General features: G+C 38.7%; 2 protein-coding genes across 2 annotated transcripts; both read left to right on the plus strand.

The window, feature by feature from the left end:
* Positions 1 to 2,879: 2,879 nt before the first annotated feature.
* On the plus strand, positions 2,880 to 5,671 carry LOC107648800 (uncharacterized). The gene is made up of 6 exons (XM_088490776.1): positions 2,880 to 3,009; positions 4,209 to 4,313; positions 4,854 to 5,005; positions 5,085 to 5,282; positions 5,373 to 5,498; positions 5,594 to 5,671. The coding sequence occupies exons 1-6, from the start codon at positions 2,880 to 2,882 to the stop codon at positions 5,669 to 5,671; spliced, it is 789 nt and encodes a 262-aa protein (XP_088346902.1).
* A 1,157-nt stretch (positions 5,672 to 6,828) lies between these two features.
* On the plus strand, positions 6,829 to 8,804 carry LOC107648799 (putative choline kinase 2). The gene is made up of 5 exons (XM_021104527.2): positions 6,829 to 6,877; positions 7,029 to 7,420; positions 8,447 to 8,488; positions 8,590 to 8,634; positions 8,730 to 8,804. The coding sequence occupies exons 1-5, from the start codon at positions 6,829 to 6,831 to the stop codon at positions 8,802 to 8,804; spliced, it is 603 nt and encodes a 200-aa protein (XP_020960186.2).
* The last annotated feature ends 17,989 nt before the right edge of the window (positions 8,805 to 26,793 follow it).

Genomic DNA, 26,793 nt, shown 5'->3' on the forward strand with positions numbered 1-26,793 from the left:
ATGCAGGGAGTGGTTTAATTGTGGTTATGTGGCTAATCTAGAGAGAGTAGTTTGGTTAAGAAAAAATTGATTCGGTTTAAGTTCGATTAGATTTTAATTAGGCTAAGTGTTTTGGTTCTTTATTTTTCTTCTAGATAATCTTTCTAGAGGCTTCACGAATTTAGATTGAAGATAGCTTCTTTAAAGCTTTGACCAAATTGCGAAATAGGGAAAAGAAAACGGTTTAATAACTAAACCGTAAGATTGCCATTTTCAAACCGTATCGATTTGAACAACCGTCAATTGAGATATTAGCCGCAGAGAGTATCTCATTTTTAGATCAAGAGTAGAATTTTCTACTAAGCTAATTCAGTCAAGAAAAACTAGTAGTAAAGATTTCATAGATGAATTTAACTCGATGGTCAAATTCATCGTGATCGATACGGTTTTTGGTTTAGGACATGCTTTCATCTCACATGATATATCTATTCTTTTTTCTTATCAAGTCTAAATCTGTCTTATTATTTTATGATGAGGTGATTCTCAGATATTTATCGAATTTCTCATCACAGAATTTCTAAGAATAACTCTGTGGAGAATCGAGGTGTTACAAGTTCGCCCAACTCCTGGCAAACTTTTATAATTTTATAGAGTTCGCCACACCCTCGGCGAACTCCGCCCAAATTTTTTAAAATTCTAATTTTTAAGCCATTATCATCGTCTCCAGAAATACACAGATACATCAAAATAAGCCATATTCAACAAGGATTTTTTTAATTATAAATTAAAAAAATTAATATTTTCCAAAAAAATACAACTTATTTCCGTACTCTTGTGTACTCCTATATACTCTGGACACGATCATAATGGTTGCTATTGTTAACCTTCCAACCTTTTTTTCTCACCCAATCTCATATTTTTTAAGAAGGATATTGAAGTTCGTCGGGGTATAGGACGAATTCTATAAAAATATAGAAGTTTGCCAGGGTGTGGCAAACTTGCCCTAAATGCCAAAAAAATGTATTTGAGAAATTAAAGTTAAAAAATCAGGTATAGAAAAATAATAATTTTTTTATTTTATTTTTGAAAAAATTTCTCATTGGCACAAACATTTATATAGGAAAATTCGGAACCAATTTCGCATGCAGTACACCTTAAGTGTACCATTTCGTGTTAAGTATACATGATATAGACTCCATGTCATGGTAGCCCCACCAAAAGTATCCATTTCGCTGGCGTTGGGCCAGACATGGTTCTACTCCTGTCAGTTTCAATTCGCGTGCGCCCTTACTAAGATGACGACTAAATCCATTTCGCGGGTGCTTTCTATGAAATGGCCCTGCGCCTGCGCATTTTCGTAAAGCTTTCTCTGCATGCGTATTATGAAAATTAATATTTTTTATTTACTTATTTATATAAAAAAGTCCTGCTCCCCTTTATGTATGAGTAGTTCCGCCCCTGCGTATAAATATATTTTTTAAAGTTATTTATTTGGTCACAGTTAAAAAATATATTCTAAAAAATATAAATTAATAATAAAAATATAAATTATGAATAAAATTAAAGATCTAAGAGAAAAAATAATTATATTAATGATTTTAACTAATATTAATTCAAACGACACTGAACTTTTTAAATTTTTATAAAATAATTTTTTTAAAACCTCAATTTCACAATAAATTTTATTCAAAAAATTTAAAAATAAATAAGAATTAATAAACTAAAAATAGAACAATTAACAATAAGATTTAATAAATTAAAATATAAATCTTCAAAAATCAGAAAAAATAAAAAATATTAAAAAATTATAAAAATAGTAAATAAAAACTCAACTTTTGTAAAAATTTATTAAATTTACAAAATAAAAAATATCAAAATAACAATAAAATAAACACAAAAAAATAACATTATAAAATTTATAAAAAATAATAAAAAATAAAATAATCTTCTAATAAATTTTTTGTTAAAAACTTAAATTTCATACAAATTAAAAAATTAGTATTAGAGTCAAAGTAACGATTTCAAGAATATAATAACACTTTTTAATAAAAAAAATTATTTTTAATTTATGTCATGTATCAAAAATCTAATATATGATAATTTATTCAATAGACGAGATCAAATATCTTTATTTAAAAATATTTTAAATATCTTTGCTTTGAATCTCCGTTTAAATTATGAATCTAATAAGGATATATAAATATGGACTCGAAAGGCTCAAGTTAGCTATACCAATCCCTATTCCCTAGTTTCCTTTATCTCTATATTTTACAAAACGGAAAACTTTTGTAACTTAAATAAAGAGATAAATATTAAATCGGTACTCGAAAGATTCTGACGATAAAATGATACCTGATTTTTGTTATTGACAAAATAACTCTTGAAAGATTTTAAAATTTGACAAAATCACCCAACCGTGAAAGGATGACGTCATAGTGAACGAAAAACGCTAACATAGTCGTCGGAAGAGAGCTGCGACGATGGCAGAGAGCTCCGGCGATGTTTCTTCAGCGGCGAAGTGCTGCCATGGCGGAGAGACTGCGGAAGGAATGCAACGGCGTGCTGAAGAAGAAGAAGCTTCTTTTGCCATGTCAGAAGCGAATGCAATGGCGACGTGCTACCATGGTAGAGAGGACGTGGAAGGGACTACCATGGTGGAGGGGACGCAGAAGGGACGCAACAACAAGGTGCTGTCATGGCGGAAAAGAGGCGAAAGGGACACAACGATGTATTGAAGAAGAAGAATTGGCGAACACGAGAATGCGGCGAGATACTATCATGGTGGAAGGGGACGCAGCAACGTGTTGAAGAAGAAGAAGAAGTGACGAATACAAAGAACACGGCGAGGTGCAGTGGCGTGCCATGGCTGTCTTCTTCTTCAGCTGCCATGACGGAAGGGGATGCAGCAACGTGTTGAAAAAGAAGCAGCAGCAAACACGAAGAAGAAGGTCGCCGGAAACGTCATCGGAGTTCTCTTTCGACGGCTTTATCGGCGTTTTCTGTTCACTGTGACGTCATTTTTTTACGGTTGTATGATTTTATCAAATTTTAAAATCTATTTTGTCAATAACAAAAATCAGATACTATTTTATTAGTATCAAAATCTTTCCGGTACCAATTTAGTATTTAGTCACTATTAGAAAACTAGTTATTACAGACGGATATTTTCGACGAATTTTATCCCACGAAAATACAGACGGAATTTCAGAGGGATTTTTTGTCGGAAAACCAAAAAAAAGGATTAGCGTAAATTACAAACAGAAAAGAGAATCCGTCGATAATTCCGTCGGAAAAATTATTTTTTTTTCAGTAAAAAATGGTTATAGACGGAAAATTCATCTGTAATTAAGTAAACAAAACGGTGCATTTTATTAAATTATTACAGACGGAAAATCCGTCTGTAATTTAAAATTTTCCATCGGAAATGTTATATTCTGCGTTTTATGATCGATTGTGCCCAAAGCCCCAAACTCTATTCATTTACAGCACCAAATCAAACGAGCTCAACCCAGCTTCTTCTTCTCCGTCAACCAGCTTCTTCTTCTCCTTTCCTCACCCACAGCACCACCGCCGGCTACCCTAACCGCCGCAGCTACCTTCTCCTTCTTCTCCTCTTCTTCTCCTCTTCTTCTTCTCCTTCTTCTCCATCATCTCCTCCAGTCAATGCTGCGGCTACCTTTGCGCAAGCCCTAGCTCCGTGGTGACCAAAATCGGTTCCACCGTCAGCCGCGGTTCCACCTTTCTCTTTCCCCCTGTTCGAACCGTAGAGAGTTCAATTAATTTTGTTTAGTTAGTTTGATTGTTTCTGCTTCCAGGTTTTGTTTTCAAAATTCTTTTAATTTCTGTTGAGTTCAATTAATTTCGTTTAGTTAGTTTGATTTTAGTAATTAGTTTAGTTAGATTTGTTTTCTGATTAGTGGATTTTTCGGTTGTTAAAATAGGATTAGATTAGGTTTTGATTCTGAATAGCTGAAAAATGTTTAGATTGTTAATTTGGATTGCTGAACAAACAGAATTTAGAGAAACACTTGTGAGTTTTTCTTTTTCTTCTTCCCTCCCCTCTATGAATTTCGCTGTGCACACCAAGTGTTCGATGGTTTGCTTATTTGTTGGTTTGACCTAACATGCACATCAAATGTTTGTTGCTTTTCTTTTATGTGTACATAAGTAGTAATATGTATCTTTATTCTTGCTATTTCACTCTTAATTAATTATTTTTATGCTGCAAGTTCTGTCAAGGGGAGGGGAGGCTGTAGAGATGACTACTGACCATGAACCTAATACTGAGTGGGGCAGCATTGAGAACAGAGGTGGCTTTGTCTCAAACATGCCAGGTTCTTCAACTAACCCTGAATTCTATGCTTTGTTGCTACTGATATTCAGTGCTGATTTTTGTGTTTTCATTCATCATTTCTTTTACTATAGGAACTTGAGTTTCGTATGCTGTGATATTAGTTTACTCAATTTCTTTTACTATAGGGTAGTGTTTCTTAGAGAATATTTCTACTTCTACCCTCCTAGCCAGAACAACAATCTCTGCTGTCTATCGAATTACAAAATTAATCAGTTCTGTCCCTAATGTGTCATATCAGAAGAAGGCAAGCATTCCTACATAGACTGGAAATAACATTTCTACCTATTCAGCTTTATTCATTTATCTAAAGACATAGGGTGTTTCCTGGACTTATTCCTGGCTTTCTCTGATGCCTTGTTCCATCAATTGCTTGTGGCCATGGCTCATCCAGACCGTGAAACACAAATTGGAGCACATAGTGTCTTCTCTATGGTGCTTATGCCATCAATGGTTTCTCTTTGGTTGGACCAGAAAACAAAGATGGCTATGAAGGTACAGAGTTTATAAGAGGATGATGAAGAGGATGATGAAGTCCCAAAACTAGTTCATCAGTTCTATTTTCTGAAGCTTTGGCCATCATCAAAGCCTGATTCAATATCTCAAATCAAGAAACAAGAGCTCACGGTGGAGAAAATGAACCGAGACATTCGTGATAAAATCAAAGAGAAAATTGTAAGTATTGATTTCAGCCTTCAATTTTGATATAGAAGACAGAGAATAATATAATGATGTTATGTTTTTTTGTTAACAGTCAGAAAAGGACTATGTTGCGTCTGGGATGAGAAGCTCATACTACTGGAAAATGGAATGGAGACGCCGCATCGCGCGAAAAGGGAAGATACTAAGTAACTTGTATGTGGTTCTTGATGAATTGTGTTTCATGAACAATGCACCTAGGAGAAGATCTAAGAAGGAGAAATGCTTCACGGAAGAAGAGATTGATAACTATGTAAGAGCTTAGAACTTTAGTAGGATATATATTGTGCTGTGATTAATCTCTATTTACATCTTGCACTTGATAATAATGTACATTGTATAGAATCTGAATTCATTGATGCGACACGGAACCATGAGTCTCGCGGATGAAAAGCGAATTTTGAGGAACATAAACACTCATCAGAGAGATGCTGATAAATTTCAGTCACTGGAAGTGCTTAGAAATATTGTAATTTAAGGACTTATAAGTTATGATCTTTGATTTGATTAAAAATTTATACCAAGGTAAGCATTGAAGTTTGGAGTGTTGAAAAATTTAAACAGATCAAATGGGGTTACTATGAGAATCATTGCTATAAGCTACTGAGAGAAATTGAACAATTCCAAGACCAAAGGAAATAAACTCTACTATATTTCTTAAGCCCTATGATATATTTGGTACATTGCACTAAACTTGCTATATCAGCCTTGGGACTTCACATTTGGTTTTGTCAAGGGACAAGTGAATAATGATTCAATAAGTGATATGCTTACAAGGCATTAGTCAATAAACCTCAATTAGGCTCTTCGTTTTAGAAGTTGACTTTGATACGGTTGTAATAGACTGCTAGTTTGATGAGTTACTATATTTTTATCAGGGAAATTATAGTGCAATTCAATGCTGATATTGCTGATGGCATGCCATGGAAGTTTACTCCTACTCAAAGAGAGGTTTTTCTTTACTTAACACCTTACTGGATGTATGCTGTATTTCCATCAGGAAATAGAATTATAACTTGTGCAAGTATTCATTGAGGAACTTTTACTTATAATTTCTTGGAACCATTAAGTTTACTTATATTATATTATTCTATTAAAGTTCCATTCTGCTAGCTTGGAGAGAACTGTTGATTATCATATTAAATAAAAAAGCTTGGTTGTCTCAATTTAATTTCTATAGAGACTGATATAGTATTTTCTGATCTGGTTCTAGTTGCATTTACGGTTAACACTTGCTAGATTGGTAATGTAGCATTATTTGATTATTCTAATAGGTAAGAGTCAAGCCTGGAGAAAGTGCCCTCGCATTTTATACGGCTGAAAACAAAAGTTCCACTCCAATAACTGGTGTTTCTACATATAATGTCACAACTATGAAGGTAATGACTTTGCTAATATGTAGAAACTATAATCAGATATTCAGTCATGTTTTGCTACATTTGTAAAAGTAGTTGTGTTCATGCTTGCTACTTGAATGGTTTGGGTAAAAGATTGGATTTGATAGAATAAGAGAATACTAATGTGGGATTGGTAAGGTGATAAATATCTTGGTTCCTTAATCAATGAATCCAGGGAATAGAAAAAACATTTGCTAAGGGATCAACCCTCTTCATGGGACTTAAGCTAGGTCGGGCCGGGTTAGCAGCGTTCTTGTTAAAGAGCTTGATTCTGTAAATTTTGTGTAAAATTATTTTTTAAACTGACATCTAATTAAGTGTTTTATGTAGTTAAAAGTAACTTCTTTTTGAGATATTTGGTGTGAAAATAAACTGACATCTAATCTCTGTTTCTCATGGTGCATGGGGGTTCTTATACCAGCGAATTTAGCTCTGAATTTCTTTGTATTAGGTGAATTGTTAAAATCTCAATTCTATATTTTTCTACATTAAGCAGTGCGAATTTCACACTAGATCGTCAATTCTGTTTCTCAAGGGTCTTTGTGGTGCATGCATAGAAAGAAGTTAGTTATCTGTTCTAATTTCCTCTGTTTTTGATCCAGACAAATCTTTGGTATTGATTGGTTGTTCAGCAGAGATGGTAATAAAAATAGTTGAATTGCTGAAAGACTTTGCATCTCATGAAGAGATTATGGAGATTCTTGCCACAGTGGCTGCAGATTTGGGGGATGTCATCGATGTGAGTTTCTTGCAGGTCAAACCTTTGAAGGGAGCAATGACTAATGAGGTTTTCGAGATAAACTGGCCAGCCAAAAGTGATGGCCATCTCAGAAGGGTTCTAGTCCGATTATACGGCGAAGGTGTTGAGGTTTTCTTCAACAGGGATGTTGAGGATGAAATCCAAACTTTTGAGAGCATGTCAAAGCACGGTCAGGGTCCATGCCTTCTTGGCCGGTTCGCCACTGGTCGAGTTGAGGAGTTCATTCATGCCAGAGTATGTAATATTCATCTTGTTTTTCATGTTCTGATTAATTAAATCTAACGTGATTGCAGTGAGTATATTAGGCATGATTGTTTTTGTGAATTGGAGAATATGTGCTTAAATTAAAGTCACCGGGCATTATCTTTTCCATGTTGCTTTCTTATTTTTTAAGTCAAAAAGCTTTCCTTTGGTCATGGTTCTTTGGTTTCATTATTTTATTATCATTTTTTGGAAGATAGATAGGTTGGCCACCACTTCCTATTGGTTCTTTAGATTTATAACAAAAAGCATCTACCGAAAATTAAGTTGAATGGCATCCAGTCATGGTAGATCAGGTTTTTAAGTGCTTCCTTTGCATACCCTTTTTTGCCTAATACCTTATGGATGTTCTTTCTTACTTTATCACCAAAGAAATAATCTAATCAAGTAGTTACCAGATGAACAATTTATGTGATCAAGCAGTAGTGACATTATTTATTCGGATATAAAAATAGCAGCATTCATAGTAGACTAAGAGCTATTTAGTTTTTTAATCAGCACTTATTTGACGTCAGCAAATGAAGTTAAATGAGGTTAAAATTTATCATAAAGAGAAAAAGAAATTGGAAAGTGGAAACAGAGTAATCAAATTGGGGGAAGAAAAGAAAAGAAACTTGCAATTATATAGTTTAAGTATGTCTTTTGCATTGCAAATTGCTTTAGTTTAAGTATGTCTCATTAATATCTGCTAAGAAGAAATCTATAATTATTTGCAAGATCTAAACTTGCTTATTTGTTTTTGGTTGCCAGAATCACTTTGACCAAGAAAAATGCTCTTCACACAGAACTTACGTTTAGAAAGAGTCAAAATTCAAGTTTAAAAGCAAATTAAACAACAATACACTATTTTGATTTATCTCATTTTTTAAAAAACAATATATAAGTTATATATTGGAGATTCAGCTGCATAATCTGTGTTTCATATCTAAAGATTTCTTATCCTGTAGGATTTAGATTAATATGGCATATAATTTTAAATTCTTCGGTTGTTTTTCACAGTTCCATGTGATCAGAACTCGAACTGAAACCTGTAGAAAAAAGGTGAGCAGTAATTGTGGTCAATCACATAATAATAATATTGCTTTAGTTATTTCTTTGATGAATGATTATTGTTGGTGTTAATTAAATTTTACAATATACAGGTGAGAAGCTTGGAGCAGATGAACGGAAATCTCCTTCTTGAACTTGTAAGAACTTTGGTTTATTTGTTTTGATTAAAAATGATATATAGAGGATGGAAAGAAATGAATTAATGATGGATGCTGATTCAAGTCCATATCAGGTTCAAGAAGGATTCATGCACATATGGCTGATGGATGCTGATTCATGTCCATTTTTTAAGAAAGAATTCAGTTAATCTTTCTGTAATATATGTAAAATTGTGTAAAATTTAGTATGGTTGACCAATATACTGAGGATTATAGTTGATAATACACAAAAAACGCAAAAAACGCAAAAAACGGTTAAAAAAATGAGAGCGAGAGAGCGAGAGAGAGTGTGGGTGGGAAACACCGGGAGGGATAGATCTAGGAACTCAGGAAAGGATCCTCGGGTTTGGAATCGAGAAGAGTATCGGAGGCTAGAGCATGAATCTTTCTCAATCTTCGTGAGTAACCTTCCAGGCGACATATCAAAAAGAGAGTTATTCCACTTGTTCAACTGGACGGGACGCATCATTGATATATATTTAACGCGAAAAAATAAAGGTACGAATATATACATGTTTGCGTTCATTCGATACACAACAAAAGGAGGGGCGTTGAAAGCTATAGCGGAAATGAATCGGATGCGATTACGAGGTAAGGTGTTGTTTGTGGGGGAGGCCAAGTATAGAAGAACGCTGGAACCCCAGAACATGACCATGAGAAGTAGAGGAGATGTTACGAAAAACCCCAGAACATTGCAGATAAGTCGAGCTGTAGTGCAGAATGATTTGCTGGCTGGACAGGAAGCACGTAAGAAGGGGTTGGAGGAGGGGCCACATGAGAATAGACAAGTAAAAAACGTGGAGGTAGCAGTGGTATCAGGAAATCTAGAATGGCTACAAAGGAGTCTCGTAGTGGGCATGGCAATGCCTATTAACGTTGAGTCTATGAAGAAGATGGTCGCTAAGAACTTACCTAATGTAATTCAAATCCGGGAGATGGGTTCATACAAAGCTCTTATCACTTTTGATAGTGTACGGACTGCGGAAGAAACATACACGGTTAATATGAATAGGCTACTCCAATTGTTTCATAGTGTACGGAGGTGGGAGGAGTCGAAGCATAGTGATAACCGGAGAGTGTGGCTAGAATGTTTTGGCGTTCCTTTGCACGTCTGGTCAGTGGACACGTTTAGAACGATAGGAGGCCTATGGGGTGATGTGATCACCTGTGATAGAGGAACTGAATTGTGTAGCTCTTTCACGGTTGGACGGGTGCAGATTGATACCTGTGTGAAGGAGATCATTCAGGAATCAATTCATATCACTGATGGAACGGAGGTTTTTGAGATTCTGGTTAAAGAGATTGGGCATGACGCGTTTAATTTAGCGTGCATGGAGAAAGGTGGAGAAGAAGAAGGTAGTGCATTATTGGATCAGAATGGCACACGCAAGAAATTAGGACTGACAACAGGGCTGAGGCAGGAAACGGAATCAGGGCGTACGAGAATCCATGACGAAGAGCTGGTGTTACAGGTGCCTAGGGAAGAAGATGATGGAAGGGGTAGAACAGTAATTACAGACGAATTTTTGAATGAATGGATTAATGACCGTGGATATCGCAATTATGGGGAGATCGTAACGCACCAAGCCATTAGGGGAGAGAATCACGCTGATCTTCATCTCGGGGGGAGTAATGCTCAAAGCAGCAGGGCTGACTCAGAGAGGACCGTGTCTTGCGCTCTTAATGGACTGGAACAGGGGCCCGTTAATGAAGAAATACAAAAACAAAAAAAGGGATTCAAACCCAGGCCTGTGACCGGTTACTCAAAGTCTCACAAGGGGGGGAGTCTTGTTTGTTTAACAAAGGAATGGGCCAGTGCTAATAGAGAGATACACGGGGAAAGGTTGCACATAACGGGCCTGATGAACTCAGCTGGACTAGAGACATGGGTAGGGCCTGATGTTGATGGGTCGGGTCGAAAAGGGATTCGAGAGGCTAGGGCAGGAAGGTTTGAAGCTAACGCTGAGGAGTGGGAAGGTAACGCACCCAAGCCGGACGATTACGAAGCTGCAGATGGCGCGGGCAAGGGACTAAGGCAGGGGCTTAACCTAGACGTCGACCAACGGAACCGGGGGCCCGAAGGGGATGACCGAACCCGAGCCGACGACGTGCTGGCGGTAGAAGACAATGGCAGTGTGGTTGCTGGCGAAGATGAACTCGGTATAGACAGAGCGGAGGGTGAGACGGCTGGGGTGCCGGATAACCAGAACGCTGGTGGCAGAGAGAGGGCTGAAGGTGATGAGTGGATCGAGGAAGGAGGGGCCATGGTGCTTGAAGGAGGTGCATCGCAGAGTCGCTGGAACCTGGAAGACAAGGATGGGGCACGTATCCTGGGACCTGATGGTGGCCAGGGTCTTACACAAAAAAACCGAAAAGGGATTTCCCAAGGGTTGGACTATCGTATTGAACGGTGGACTAGCGGAAAAAAGGACCTGGAAAATGAAGAACAGGATGGTGATGGTGAGCCTTCAAGGATAGCGGAGCAGGCTCTGGAAAACCAAAGGACCTGGGAGCTGGGTAAAGAATCTGGGGCGGAACTGCAAGAGGAGGATGTGGATATTATGGAAATTCTCCGAGAGCAGAATGAAGAAATAGATCGTAAAAGAAGAGTGGCAAAGCAAAAGGAGAAGCTGAGACGGTGCAGACCAAAAAACAAAAAAAAGGTGTGTAAAAATTTTATAAATGATTGTTAGTTCATGGAATGTTAGGGGGCTACGAGGTGATGGGAAGTTGCGAATGGTGAAGGATCTTAGGAATACACATAAGTTAGACATGATTGGATTAATTGAGACCAAGAAGCAGATTGTGACGAGATTTGACGTTACAAGAATCTGGGGGAATGACGGCTTAGGATGGGAATATGTAGGATCTGATGGTGCTTCCGGTGGACTGTTGTTAATTTGGAATGATCTGGTTTTTAGTATGAATAACTGCTACAAAGGGGAGAGGTGGGTGTGTGTTGAAGGAGTAATGTTAAAGAGACGGTTCAATTGTTCTTTTATCTTGGTCTACGGAGCACAAACTAGAGCAGAGAAGATTCATGTCTGGGAAGAGCTGAGTTATATAGCTGGGTTATGTCAAACCCCTTGTTGCTTTCTGGGAGACTTTAATGAAATAGTGCATGAAGGGGAAAGGAAAGGTGGTACTAGCTTGACTCGGTCTGCGGAAGATTTCAAGAGCTGGATACAAGATATGAACTTAGTGGATATGCCGCTTTCTGACCACAAGTTTACATGGTTCAGGGGACGTTCTTGTAGCCGGATAGATAGGGTCCTGCTAAATCTTGAGTGGTTAGAAGAGTTCCCAGAGTCTCGGCTACGAGGTGGGCCAAGGGGCTTGTCAGATCATTGTCCTATAATATTGGAGGACAGGAAGTTGTCGTGTGGTCCAAGGCCGTTCAGAAGCCTGGACTCGTGGTTCACACATGAGGGCTTCCTCAGAATGGTGAAGGAAGAGTGGAGAGGGCTGGGGGACAAGCCTTTCACAGATAAACTGAATGCTTTGGCTGTTCCACTAGGGAGATGGCATAAGGACAACTTTGGTGAGATGGACAAGAAGATTGCAAAGTTTGAGGATAAAATCAAGAGACTTGATGATATGGTTAGTAATGGGGTGTATGATGGAACAATGGAGGCCAGAAGAAAGGCTCTGGTCACTTGCTGCGAGAGATGGTACGTGAGAAAGGAGGTACATTGGAAACAGATGTCTCGGTCTCGACATGCAAAGGATATGGACAAAAATACAAGGTACTTTCACAACATCGCATCAGCAAGAAGACGGAATAATTGGATTGATGCATTGGTAATTGATGGTAGAAGGGTCCGGAACCAAGCTAGAATAAAGATTGCTATCAGAGATTTCTACAGAGACTTATATCATCAAGAAAGGTCTCCCAAGGTGAGCTTCAGGGATGGGTTGGTGGAGAGAATAGACGACCATGATGCGGTGACTTTAGAAGTGTTACCATCGGCTGAGGAAATCAGAGAGGCAGTATAGGACTGTGAGTCATCTAAGGCACCAGGGTGTGATGGATACAACATGAATTTCATCAAGAGATGCTGGGATGAGATTGGGGCAGAGTTCACGGCAGCAGTGATGGGGTTCTTTCAGACATCCAAGCTTCCGGTGGAGTGCAATATCACTTGGGTGGCACTAGCTCCTAAGTTCATTGGTGCAGAGGAAATTAAAGACTTGCGACCTATCAGTATGGTGGGATGCGTGTACAAGGTTATATCCAAAGTCCTTGTTAGGAGAATGAGATCAGTGATGCCGGCATTAATAGGGGAGACTCAGAGTGCATTTGTTCAGGGAAGGAAAATACATGATGGGGCACTAATTGCATGTGAAACGGTGAACTGGCTCAAAGTGAGGAAAAAGGAGGCAGCTTTAATCAAACTGGATTTCCAAAAGGCCTATGATAGGGTTAAATGGAGCTTCGTGGACATTGTGCTGCAGAAGATGGGCTTTGGCCAGAAGTGGAGAGCATGGATTATGGAGTGTGTAACCACTGCTTCTATGTCGATTCTGATAAACGGCTCGCCTTCCAAGCCGTTCAAGATGGAACGAGGACTGAGACAAGGTGACCCCCTTTCACCTTTCTTGTTTGTTCTAGTTGTGGATGTGTTGCATCGTATGATTGGAGAGGCAGTTAGAAACAGACGGATATCACCTCTATTGGTTGGCAGAGACAGTATAGTATTGTCACACCTTCAATTTGCAGATGATACTATACTTTTCTGCCCACCAGAAGAGGAGACTATAAGGAACTACAGGAGGCTGCTGAGGTGCTTTGAGTTGATGTCAGGTCTTACTATCAATTTCGATAAATCCAGCCTGATTCCAATCAATTGTGATGAGCAGTGGGCCCAGCGTATGTGCAATTTGCTGGGGTGTAAGCGAGACATTCTTCCAGTTAAATATCTTGGAATCCCGTTAGGTGCAAATCCAAGGTTGGTGAAGACTTGGCAGCCTATAATAGACAAAGTGGAGGAGAAGCTCAGTCTGTGGAAAGCTAAAGTGCTGAATAAAGCTGGAAAATTGGTGCTTATCAAATCAGTCTTAAATAGCTTGCCGGTGTATTACTTGAGTCTGTTCAAGATGCCAAAAGTAGTTGCTGAGAAGCTGATATCATTACAAAGGCGGTTCCTGTGGTGTAAGGAAGATGGTCGGGATGGCATGGCTCTGGTAAGATGGGAAGTGGTGCAAGCTCCTAAGAAGCTAGGTGGGTTGGGCGTTGGGGACGCTTTGATTCGGAACACTGCTCTATTATTTAAGTGGTGGTGGCGGTTTGCTAAGGAAGAGTGCCCGTTGTGGAAGAAGGTAGTGTGTTCGTGTCACAATCTGAACTCAAATGAACTACTCTCAACTCAAATTCTGTCTACTAGAGGAGGCCCATGGAAGGATATTTGCCAAGTAAATATCACGAACCAACAACTTGGGATAAGTTGATCACAGGCTTGTCATTGGAGGTAGGTGATGGGCAACGAACTAGGTTCTGGGAGGATGTCTGGCTTCTAGGTGGAGCTCTAAAAGATCGATTTCCGAGGCTCTTCTCTGTTTCAAACCAGGAGGGTTCTGTTATTGGGGCTTGTGGGTTTTGGGATGGGTTAGAGTGGGTGTGGAACTTCCAATGGAGACGTGAGCTGTTCCAATGGGAATTGGAACTACTAAACCAGTTGCATGAGGCTTTGAGACCAGTGAGGCTAGTACAAAACAGAGAAGATAGAGTGGTGTGGAAATATGATGGACAAGGTGTTTTTTCAACCAAATCGTTTGTGCAGGTATGGCAGGAGGAAATGCTACCAGAGGAGATAACCAGTTTCAGTTTTACTAGGAGTATCTGGAAAGGTTTGGTTCCACCAAGAGTGGAGCTTTTTGCCTGGTTCGTGCTGATAGGCCGAGTGAATACAAAGGAAAGGCTAAGCCGGTTTGGTATCATTACTCAGGAAGATAATGTTTGTGTGCTGTGTAATAATGATGTGGAGCACGTATATCACTTGTTTCTAGGCTGTACTTTTGCGTCGCAGGTGTGGAATGCTTGGATAGCAGCTTTTGGCAGACATTGGTCCTTTCCAGGATCGATGAAAGAGCATTTTCTGAGCTGGACAGAGGAACCGCGGAGTAAGGTGAACCAAAGACAGCGATTGAGGAGCTTCTGTGCGATCCTTTGGAACATTTGGCTGGAAAGAAATAGGAGGATATTCCAGAATACCAGCAAAGGCGTTGAAGAAATCATCAACATGACCTTCCTTAGTGCTAATGAGTGGAGTTGTGTAGATCCTTTTTGTTGTTGATGGCTTTGTCCGGAGATGACTGAGGATCGGTTCGTGCGACTTTTTTAGCTATTAGTTTTTAGATTTATTTTTAGTTATGCTGTGTTCCTGTTTGCTCCACCTTCGTTGTGTTGAGCTTTGCTTTCAAAAAAAAAATAGTTGATAATACACTTTGTTTATGTTTTGAATTATATTGACTTGCTTATTTATAATAATTTTCTTTTAGTTTTATAATACGATGAATTTATTTATTTTTTGTAATATTATAAATATTCGAATACAAATTAGATAAAAGTTTGTATTAAATTTATATTTATTTTGTATGAAAACAAGTTTATTTTGCAATTAGAAAAATAAAAAAAATTCTATTTTACCTTACAGACGGATTTACAGACGGATTTTCTGTCTGTAATCAGAACGTGGGATGATTTTCCAAAGTGCAAATTACAGACGGAAAATCCGTCTGTAATTACAGACGGAAAATCCGTCGAAAAATCTGTCTGTAATTGCAGACGGAAAATCCGTCTGAAAATTCGTCTGTAATTACAGACAGAAAATCCGTCGGAAAGTTCGTCGTCTTTGGGAAATGGATAGAAAATTTACAGAGGGAAAATCCGTCGGTAACTTGTAAAAATCCGTCTGTAATTTTTCGACGGAAAAAAATCCGTCGGTAAATAATTTCTGACGGGACTTTTACAGAGAGACAAAATCCGTCAGTAATTTCGTCGATAACCAAAAATCCGTCTGTAATAAAGACTAAATCTGTCTGTAAATCTGTCTGTATTAATCCATTTTCTAGTTGTGAATTTCTTAAATAAATAACCAACATAAATAATAGCAAAGAAAAAGGTTAAACTCTTAAAAAGTTATTGAAACATGCATGATCTTTGTCTTTCTTGCAACTTACGAGTAGGTGAAATCTCAAAGCCTGCCTTTAATTTCGTGGGGCCCAAGAATCGCTTTCATCCTTTCAATCTTCATCTCCAATTCACCATCGAATTACAGTATCCATCACCATCATCCCAACCCACATGTTATCTCAATGGGGTATCAAGCAAACGAAATCCTCCTATTTCGGCCAATAACAACTTGCTTTTTCACACGAATCCACACTTGGTATAGAATGTTACGCAATTCAATGTTTTCATACGTACGGTATATATTTTTATTTTTGTTATACGAATAAATAACTATTTCTAATTATAAAAAAATTAGTGTTAATAAAATTAATTAAAAAAATCTAAATAAATTTAATAACTATAAAAAATTATTATTGTTAGACAAAATTAATAAAGCCTTAATTCTATTAAAATAATTTCATAAATACTCTATTTTTTTATTTTTTCTTCATTTTTTTTCATAAATTTTTTTTACTTTTATCACTCATCAACACAACAAGCACCACTTTCATTGTAAAGTAGTCCACGTTATTCCACCATATCTATTTTACTACTCTCACTTCTTTCAAATAACTGCATTTTGTCGCAACCACCATGACCTTCTTTATATATCCTACAATCCCTTCACCCTTTACCCCTTCAACCTCTTCGAATCTTTAATAATTCTCTGTGGCTCCATCCTTCCTTGCTGTTGTTGCTTTTTTCGAATCATGTTGCACAAATTCTCATTTCCTCTTCCTCAAGACACTTTTTCTTTTTCATTTCCTTATTTTTCTCTGTAAGTTAGAACCAGTATTTTTGCAAATTCTTTGCCGCCACGATAAAGTTCCACAACATGATGGTTGTAACGACAACGATGAGCGTATAGTGAGGTCAGTGACATTGAAGGGGATTTTGTTGCTTAACGTGCCGCTGCATCAACAGTTGCCTGTGTTCAACGAAGTAATAGACTTTGTGCGATGTGGGCATGCTGTGAACTGGCGGATTCTAGCAACAATGATGGAGTTCTTATTATTTCTTAACATGGATAGAATTCTGCAAAGTGGAAGGACAACTCCTTTATGAAGGTTGATAGTGGCTCAGATCTTCACCCTACTTGGTGAACTTCCGTCCTGTGCTCTCATAAATCAATTCAACATGTTCTAGAGACAGGATTAGATTCACTGTATGTGGAATGACTGGACTTCTAGTGAAGACAAATCGCATGCCAGCTGAGAAGTCTTCAGTTGGGATCATCTTGTTCCGCCAGCCCTTGGATACAATACAAGGAAGGAGATTGGGCAACCATCGATGGTGGTGAGCTATCGATAAGTGCTCCAAAGAATTTAGTTGTGGGATCTACTACTTTGGCACCAGAACCTTCGGATTCAGTTAGTCCAGTTACAAAAACATTACGGAGATGAATACTAGGGTGTCAGATCTGAATGAAGTTAAGAAAAATGAAAAAAAATGAACTCTTTTGGGCCTTAAATGTTAGTTAAAAGGCCCCAGCTAAGAAATATGAAGAAAAAGTCTTTGGGCCTGAACCAAATAAGGGTGTAAATGTTGACATGGGCTCAAGATACCAGGTTCTAGAACAAATAGAGAATTAGGAGTCGGAGCAATCCCGCCCGTTTGAACTAAACTTGGTGGGTAGGCAGAATGAGTCTCATATGGAGTCCAGGGACAAAAAACCTCAGCCCAATAAGGATGCTTTGGTTGCATAGCCTAACCTAGTAGAAAAAGAAAATAAAAAATCCACTCAAAAAACTAATATTAATCAAAGTAAGGGGGCAATTAGTAATATGAGTGTGTTTACTTTGAATGGAAAGGAGATAGAAGGTTCTAATTCAACAGAGGTCCACAATCGGAGAAATGAGGATTATTGGATTTTTATAAATTTAATTAAACAAGCTCAAAGCATGGGAGGTGGTGAAGGTTTGGAGAAGAGGGGTTTTCTTGGTGTTCAAACTCACTTGCCCTCTATGGAAGTATATATGATGGTGGAGCAGCTTCGCTGCAAACCTGTAATGAAAAATTCAGTGACAAATCCCCCTGATCTAAGAGTAAGTCAGAATGTGAATGCCGGTGAGTTAATTTCTGATATGCCCCTGATTGGGGTGAGTTCAGATAACATGGTGGTAGATACTGCCACAGGTGCTATGCCAAATGCTCAGTTGCTTTTTGGCCCTTTGGTCACTTGCTTCATTTCCATTGTGTTTATCATGAATATAATAAATTGGAATTGTAGAGGTGTGGGTGGTAAAGGCTTCTCCATATCGGTGAAGGATTTGTGCAATAGATTTTATTCAAGCTTTCTTTGTTTACTTGAAACACATATCTCGGGGGCTAAAGCGGAGAAGGTGGCTCAAAAATTTGGTTTCCCGAATTGGCATCTAGTGGAAGGTGTTGGTTTCTCAGGTGGGATCTGGCTTCTATGGAATGGCAATCTTTGGGATGTTAATGTTATTGAGTCCCATAGGCAATTTATTTACCATAGAATTTCTTTTGTAAGGAACAATACTGGTATCTGACGGTAGTGTATGGTTCACCTCATATTGGATCAAGATCCGATTTATGGGAAAATCTGCGAAGACTAGGGGATCTAGGGCATGGTGATTGGTATGTGTGGGGTGATTCAATTGTGTTCTCTCAAATCTTTCCAGGGATTATGCTTGCTTCTCAAATTGTCTCTTTCAATGTGGCCTCCAAGACATTGGCTTCTGAGGACAACCATTTACTTGGCAGAGAGGTAATATTCGAAGGAGATTGGACAGGTATGTTGCGAACACCTCCTGGGTTCAAAGATTCAATCATGCGGTAGTGAAGCATCTTCTGAAACTAAAATCTGATCATACACCGTTATTACTTGATTTGAGATCAGCAAATAATTCTGGCCTATCTACTCGCCCATTTTGTTTTATTACGGCACGACTGACTCACGACGATTTTAATAACTTGTTACGGGGGTAGTTGGGATGGTGATCAACCACTGGAGGTAAATATCTTTACTTTCATGGAGGCTACTAGAATTTGCAATCAGGAAGTATTTGGTGATCTTGTTAAAAGAAAAGTTCGGCTGCTGGCGAGATTAAATGGTATATCTTCTTACCTCAGTTTCATGCCAAATCCTTTTCTTGAAATCTTCAAACCCAACTCTGGAAGGAACTGGAAACTTTGCTTATTCAAGAAGAAGTCTTCTGGAAGCAATGTTCTAGGTGCAAGTGGATTAATTATGAAGATAAAAATACTACTTACTTCCATAACACAGCATCTGCTAGGAGGAGAAGGAACAGATTAACTATGATTAAAAATGCAGAAGGTCAATGGGTCGATGATGTGCGACAAATTCAAAATATTGGAGCATAGCATTTTCTAACTTTGTACTCTGATGATAGGAATTGTGAGAAACTAAATGCTCCAGGCCTTTTTTCTACTCTTATGACTGTAGAGCAAAACCAGCTAGGAAGAATGGTGACTGTTGAAGAAATCCAATCATTTATGTTCTCTATGGGAGCCTGGAAGGTGCCAGGACCAGACGACCTGCCCCCAATGTTTTATCAGAGCAACTGGAAATCTGTAAAAAATTCAGTGGTAAATTGGGTTTTCAAGGTTTTCAATAATCATGAAGAAATTAAAGTGGCGAATAGCACTTATATCTCACTTATCCCAAAAACTGATGCTCTGAAAACCTTTAGCCATTTTCGTCCTATTGGGATTTGTAATGTTTCTTATAAGCTTATTGCGAAGATTATTTCTCATCGGTTGAAAGAGGTAATACCCAAATTAATTAGCCCCTCCAAGTCAAGTTTTGTCCCTAGTAGGCAGAGTGCATACTATTATTATAGCTCAAGAGACCATCCATTCCATGAGAATTAAGAAAGGTGCTACTAGTTATATGGCTATTAAGATGGATTTGGAAAAAATGTATGATCGTTTGAACTGGGGGTTTATCCGGGATACATTAATTGAACCTAGATTGCCAGCGACTTTGGTTAACCTAATCTCGCATTGCTATTTGTCTGTTGAGATGAAAGTTTTGTAGAATGCTATTCCCTCTAATTCATTCATTCCTTCTAGAGGTATTCGACAGGGTGATCCTATGTCACCGTATCTCTTCATTTTATGTATGGAATGACTGTCTCAGATTATCTATGTTGTTGTTAATCATAATTTTTGAGAGCCGATGGTGTTGAATAATAGAGGTGGATCAAAACTTTCTCATCTATGTTTTGCTGACGATATTGTTTTCTTTGGGAAGGCTTCCGTGGAACAGGTTGAGGTGGTACAGAAAATTCTGGATTTGTTTTGTAAATGTTTTGGTCAGAAGGTAAACTATGATAAATCTTGTGTTTTCTTTTCTGAGAAAATGTGATTCACTAGGAAAAGAAAACTGAGTGATGCTTTGGAGTTGAGGCTAACAAACAATATGGAAAAGTACCTTGGAGTCTGGTGCACAGAAATCGTGACGGTTCCGTTCCTTGGTAACGGCGCTAAAAACTCAATACGCACGTTCATGATCTTAGTTCTTTGTCACAACTTTGCACAATTAACCAGCAAGTGCACTGGGTCGTCCAAGTAATAAACCTTACGTGAGTAAGGGTCGATCCCACAGAGATTGTCGGCTTAAAGCAAGCTATGGTCACCTTGTAAATCTCAGTTAGGCGGATTCAATTGATTATGGAGATCTAGTAATTAAAAGATAAATAAAATATAAAATAAAGATAGTGATACTTATGTAATTCATTGGTGAGAATTTCAAATAAGCATATAGAGATGCGTTCGTTCCTCCTGAACCTCTGCTTTCCTATTGTCTTCATCCAATCATTCATACTCCTTTCTATAGCAAGCTGTATGTTAGGCATCACCGTTGTCAATGGCTACATCCTGTCCTCTCAGTGAAAATGGTCCAATGCGCTGTCACTGCATGGCTAATCATCTGTTGGTTCTCGATCATACTGGAATAGGATCCATTGATCCTTTTGCGTTTGTAGTCCAGCACTCGCGAGTTTGAAGCTCGTCGCAGCCATCCCTTTCCAGATCCCACTCGGAATACCACAGACAAGGTTTAGACTTTCTGGATCTCAAGAATGGCCGTCCATGGATTCTAACTTATACCACGAAGATTCTGATTAAAGAATCCCAGAGATACTCATTCAATCTAAGGTAGAACGGAAGTGGTTGTCAGGCACGCGTTCATAGGTTGGGAATGATGATGACTATCACAATCATCACATTCATATTGAGGTTCGAATGAATATCTTAGAATCAGAATAAGCTTGAATTGAATAGAAAAATAATAGTACTTTGTATTAATTCGTGAGGAACAGCAGAGCTCCACACCTTAATCTATGGTGTGTAGAAACTCTACCGTTGAAAATACATAAGTGATGAAGGTTCAGGCATGGCCGAATGGCCAGCCCCCAAACGCGATCAAAGGATCAAAAGACAATCCAAAGATATCCAAAAAATATAAATACAATAGTAAAAAGTCCTACTTATACTAAACTAGTTACTAGGGTTTACAAAAATGAGTAATTGATGCAGAAATCCACTTTTGGGGCCCACTTGGTGTGTGTATGGGCTGAGCATTGAGCTTTACACGTGTAGAGGCTTCTTTTGGAGTTGAACGCCAGTTTGTAACCTGTTTCTAGCGTTTAACTCCACTTTGCAACCTGTTTCTGGCGTTTAACTCCAGAATGCAGCATGAAACTGGCGTTGAACGCCAGTTTGCATCATCTAAACTCGGGTAAAGTATGGACTATTATATATTTATGGAAAGCCCTGGATGTCTACTTTCCAACACAATTGAGAGCGCGCCATTTGGAGTTCTGTAGCTCGAGAAAATCCACTTTGAGTGCAGGGAGATCAGAATCCAACAGCATCTGCAGTCCTTCTTCAACCTCTGAATCTGATTTTTGCTCAAGTCCCTCAATTTCATCCAGAAAATACCTGAAATCACAGAAAAACACACAAACTCATAGTAAAGTCCAGAAATGTGATTTTTATTTAAAAACTAATAAAAATATACTAAAAACTAATAAAATTATACTAAAAACTATGTAAAAATAATGACGAAAAGCGTATAAATTATCTGCTCATCACAACACCAAACTTAAATTGTTGCTTGTCCCCAAGAAACTGAAAATCAAATAGGATAAAAAGAAGAGAATATACTATAAATTCCAAAATATCAATGAAACTTAGCTCCAATCAGATGAGCGGGACTTGTAGCTTTTTGCCTCTTGAATAGTTTTGGCATCTCACTTTATCCATTGAAGTTCAGAATGATTGGCATCTATAGAAACTCAGAGTTCAGATAGTGTTATTGATTCTCTTAGTTCAGTATGTTGATTCTTGAACACAGCTACTTTATGAGTCTTGGCCGTGGCCCTAAGCACTTTGTTTTCCAGTATTACCACCGGATACATAAATGCCACAGACACATAACTGGGTGAACCTTTTCAGATTGTGACTCAGTTTTGTTAAAGTCCCCAATTAGAGGTGTCCAGGGTTCTTAAGCACACTCTTTTTTTTTTTTTGCTTTGGACCTTGACTTTAACCGCTCAGTCTCAAGTTTTCACTTAACACCTTCACCCCACAAGCACATGGTTAGGGACAGCTTGGTTTAGCCACTTAGGCCAGGATTTTATTCCTTTAGGCCCTCCTATCCACTGATGCTCAAAGCCTTAGATCCTTTTTATTACCCTTGCCTTTTGGTTTTAAGGGCTATTGGCTTTTTGCTCTTGTCTTTTGGTTTAAAGAGCTTTTGGCTTTTTCTGCTTGCTTTTTCTTTTTTTTTTCGCCATTTTTCTTTTCTCTTCTCTTTTTTTCACAAGCTTTTGTATTCACTGCTTTTTCTTGCTTCAAGAATCAATTTTATGATTTTTCAAATCATCAAATAACATTTCTCCTTTTTCCTTATTCTTTCAAGAGCCAACATATTTAACATTCATAAACAACAAATTCAAAAGACATATGCACTGTTCAAGCATTCATTCAGAAAACAAAAAGTATTGTCACCACATCAAAATAATTAAACTAGTTTCAAGGATAAATTCGAAACCATGTACTCCTTATTCTTTTGTAATTAAAACATTTTTCATTTAAGAGAGGTGATGGATTCATAGGACATTCATAGCTTTAAGACATAGACACTTAAACACTAATGATCATATAATAAAGACACAAACATCAATAAAACATAAGGCTCAAAAATCGAAAAATAGTAAAATAAATAGACAAGGAGATTAAGGAATGAGTCCACCTTAGTGAGGATGGCGTCTTCTTTTCTTGAAGAACCAATGGTGCTTTTGAGCTCCTCTATGTCTCTTCCTTGCCTTTGTTGCTCCTCCCTCATAGCTATTTGATCTTCTCTAATCTCATGAAGGATGATGGAGTGCTCTTGATGCTCCACCCTTAGTTGTCCCATATTGGAACTTAATTCTCCTAGGGAGGTGTTGATTTGCTCCCAATAATTTTGTGGAGGAAAGTGCATCCCTTGAGGCATCTCAGGGATTTCATGGTGAGGAATTTCCTTATGCTCATGTTGAGGTCCATGATCTCTTATTTGCTCCATCCTTTTCTTAGTGATGGGCTTGTCCTCTTCAATGAGGATGTCTCCCTCTATGTCAATTTCAGCCGAATTACAGAGGTGGCATATGAGGTGAGGAAAGGCTAACCTTGCCCAAGTGGAGGACTTGTTAGCCACCTTGTAAAGTTCTTGAGGTATAATCTCATGAACTTCCACCTCCTCTCCAATCATGATACTATAGATCATGATGGCTCGGTCTATAGTAACTTCAGACCGGTTACTAGTAGGAACGATTGAGCGTTGAATAAACTCTAACCATCCCCTAGCCACTGGTTTGAGGTCATGCCTTCTTATTTGAACCGGCTTGCCTCTTGAGTCAATTTTCCATTGATCTCCTTCCTCACATATGTCTATGAGGACTTGGTCCAACCTTTGATCAAAGTTGACCTTGTGTAGGGGCATGCGTTCTCTTCCGTCATTGGCAAGTTGAACGCCAGCCTTACATTTTCCGGACTGAAATCTAAGTATTTCCCCCGAACCATGGTAAGCCAATGCTTTGGATTCGGGTTCACACTTTGATCATGGTTCCTAGTGATCCATGCGTTTGCATAGAACTCTTGAACCATTAGGATCCCGACTTGTTGAATGGGGTTGGTGAGAGCTTCCCAACCTCTTCTTTGGATCTCAAGTCGGATCTCTGGATACTCATTCTTTTTGAGCTTGAAAGAAACCTCAGGGATCACTTTCTTCTTGGCCACAACTTCATAGAAGTGGTCTTGATAGACCTTTGAGATGAATCTCTCCATCTCTCATGACTCAGAGGTGGAAGCAATTACCTTCCCTTTCCTCTTTCTAGAGGTTTCTCTGGCCTTAGGTGCCATAAATGGTTATGGAAAAACAAAAAGCTATGCTTTTACCACACCAAACTTAAAATGTTTGCTCGTCCCCGAGCAAAAGAAGAAAGAAAGAAGGAGAAGAAGAAAAAGAATGGAGGAGAGGGAGAGAGGGGTGTATTCGGCCAAGGGGAAGAAGAGAGGGTTGTGTTGTGTGAAAATGAATAAGGAATGAGAGGTTTATATAGGAGTGAGGGGAGGGTTAGGGTTCGGCCATTAGGGTTGGGTTTGGGAGGAAAAATAGTTTGAATTTTGAAGGTAGGTGGGGTTTATGGGGAAGATAGGATGGGTGTGAGTGGTGAAGAGGTGATGGGAAAGAGTGATTGAGGTGATTGGTGGAGGGTATTTGGGGAAGAGAGTTATAAAAAGGTGTGAAGAGGAGAGAAGAAGATGTGGGGATCCTGTGGGGTCCACAGATCCTGAGGATCAAGGACTTAACATCCCTGCTCCAATTAGACGTGTAAAACGCCCTTGCTGTGCAATCCTGGCATTTAACACCAGACTGCTGCCTGTTTCTGGCGTTAAACACCCAAATGTAGCTTGTTTCTGGTGTTTAACGCCAGGCAGATGCTTGTTTCTGGCGTTAAACGCCAGCTTGGTGCCTGTTTCTGGCGTTAAACGCCAGACAGATGCTTGTTTCTGGCGTTTAAACGCCAGACTGCTCTCCTCTAGGGTGTGCTGTTTTCAATGCTGTTTTTCATTCTGTTTTTAATTTTTCAGTAGTTTTTGTGACTTCACATGATCATCAACCTAATAAAACACGAAATAACAAAAAGGAAATAAAATAGATATGATTAAATAACATTGGGTTACCTCCCAACAAGCGCTTCTTTAATGTCAATAGCTTGACAATGAGCTCTCATGGAGCCTCACAGATAATCAGAGCAAGGTTGGAACCTCCCAATACCAAACTTAGAGTTTGAATGTGGGGGTTCAACACCAAACTTAGTGTTTGGTTATGGCCTCCCAATACCAAACTTAGAGTTTGACTGTGGGGGCTTTGGTTGACTCTGCAGTGAGAGAAGCTTTTCATGCTTCCTCTCCATGGTTACAGAAGGAGATCCTTGAGTTTTAAACACAAGGTTGTCCTCATTCAGTTGAAGGACCAACTCTCCTCTGTCCACATCAATCACAGCTCTTGCTGTAGCTAGGAAGGGTCTTCCAAGGATGATGGATTCATCATCTTCCTTCCCAGTGTCTAGGATTATGAAATCAGCAGGGATGTAAAGGCCTTCAACCTTTACTAACACGTCTTCTACTTGTCCATAAGCCTGCTTTCTTGAGTTGTCTGCCATCTCTAGTGAGATTCTAGCAGCTTACACCTCAAAGATCCCAAGTTTCTCCATTATAGAGAGTGGCATTAAGTTTATTCCTGACCCCAGGTCACACAGAGCCTTCTCAAAGGTCATGGTGCCTATGGTACAGGGTATTAAGAATTTGTCTAGATCCTATTTCTTTTGAGGTAATTTCTGCCTATCCAATGCATTTAGTTCATTGGTGAGCAAAGGAGGTTCATCTTCCCAAGTCTCATTACCAAATAATTTGGCATTCAGCTTCATGATTGCACCAAGGTATTTAGCAACTTGCTCTTCAGTAATGTCTTCATCCTCTTCAGAGGAAGAATACTCATCAGAGCTCATGAAGGGCAGAAGGAGGTTCAATGGATTCTCTATGGTCTCTAGATGAGCCTCAGATTCCTTTGGTTCCTCAAAGGGATACTCCTTATTGGTCACTGGACGTCCCAGGAGGTCTTCCTCACTAGGATTCACGTCCTCCTCCTCCCTTGTAGGTTCGGCCATGATGGTCAAATCAATGGCCTTGCACTCTCTCTTTGGATTTTCTTCTATATTGCTTGGAAAAGTACTAGGAGGAGTTTCAGTGACTCTTTTACTCAGGTAGCCCACTTGTGCCTCCAAATTCCTAATGGAGGACCTTGTTTCATTCATGAAACTCACAGTGGCCTTAGATAGATCAGAGACTATATTTGCTAACCTAGATGGATTCTGCTCAGAATTCTCTGTATGTTGCTGAGTGGATTATAGAAAAGGCTTGCTATTGCTAAACCTGTTTCTTCCACCATTATTAAAGCCTTGTTAAGGCTTTTGTTGATCCTTCCATGAGAAATTTGGATGATTTCTCCATGAGGGATTATAGGTGTTTCCATAGGGTTCACCCATGTAATTCACCTCTACTATTGCAGGGTTTTCAGGATCATAAGCTTCTTCTTCAGAAGATGCCTCTTTAGTACTGTTGGATGATTCCTTCAATCCATTCAGACTCTGAGAGATCATATTGACTTGTTGAGTCAATATTTTATTCTGAGCCAATATGGCATTCAGAGTATCAATTTCAAGAACTCCCTTCCTCTGAGGCATCCTATTACTCACATGATTCCTTTCAGAAGTGTACATGAAGTGGTTATTTACAACCATGTCAATGAGTTCTTGAGCTTCTGCAGGCGTTTTCTTTAGGTGAATGGATCCACCTACAAAATGGTCCAATGACATCTTTGATAATTCAGACAGACCATCATAGAATATATCCTGGATGGTCCATTCTGA

This window comes from Arachis ipaensis, chromosome B6 (assembly GCF_059453495.1).
Source record: "Arachis ipaensis isolate K30076 ecotype BB chromosome B6, ASM5945349v1, whole genome shotgun sequence".
In the NCBI taxonomy this organism is placed as follows: Eukaryota; Viridiplantae; Streptophyta; class Magnoliopsida; order Fabales; family Fabaceae; genus Arachis; species Arachis ipaensis.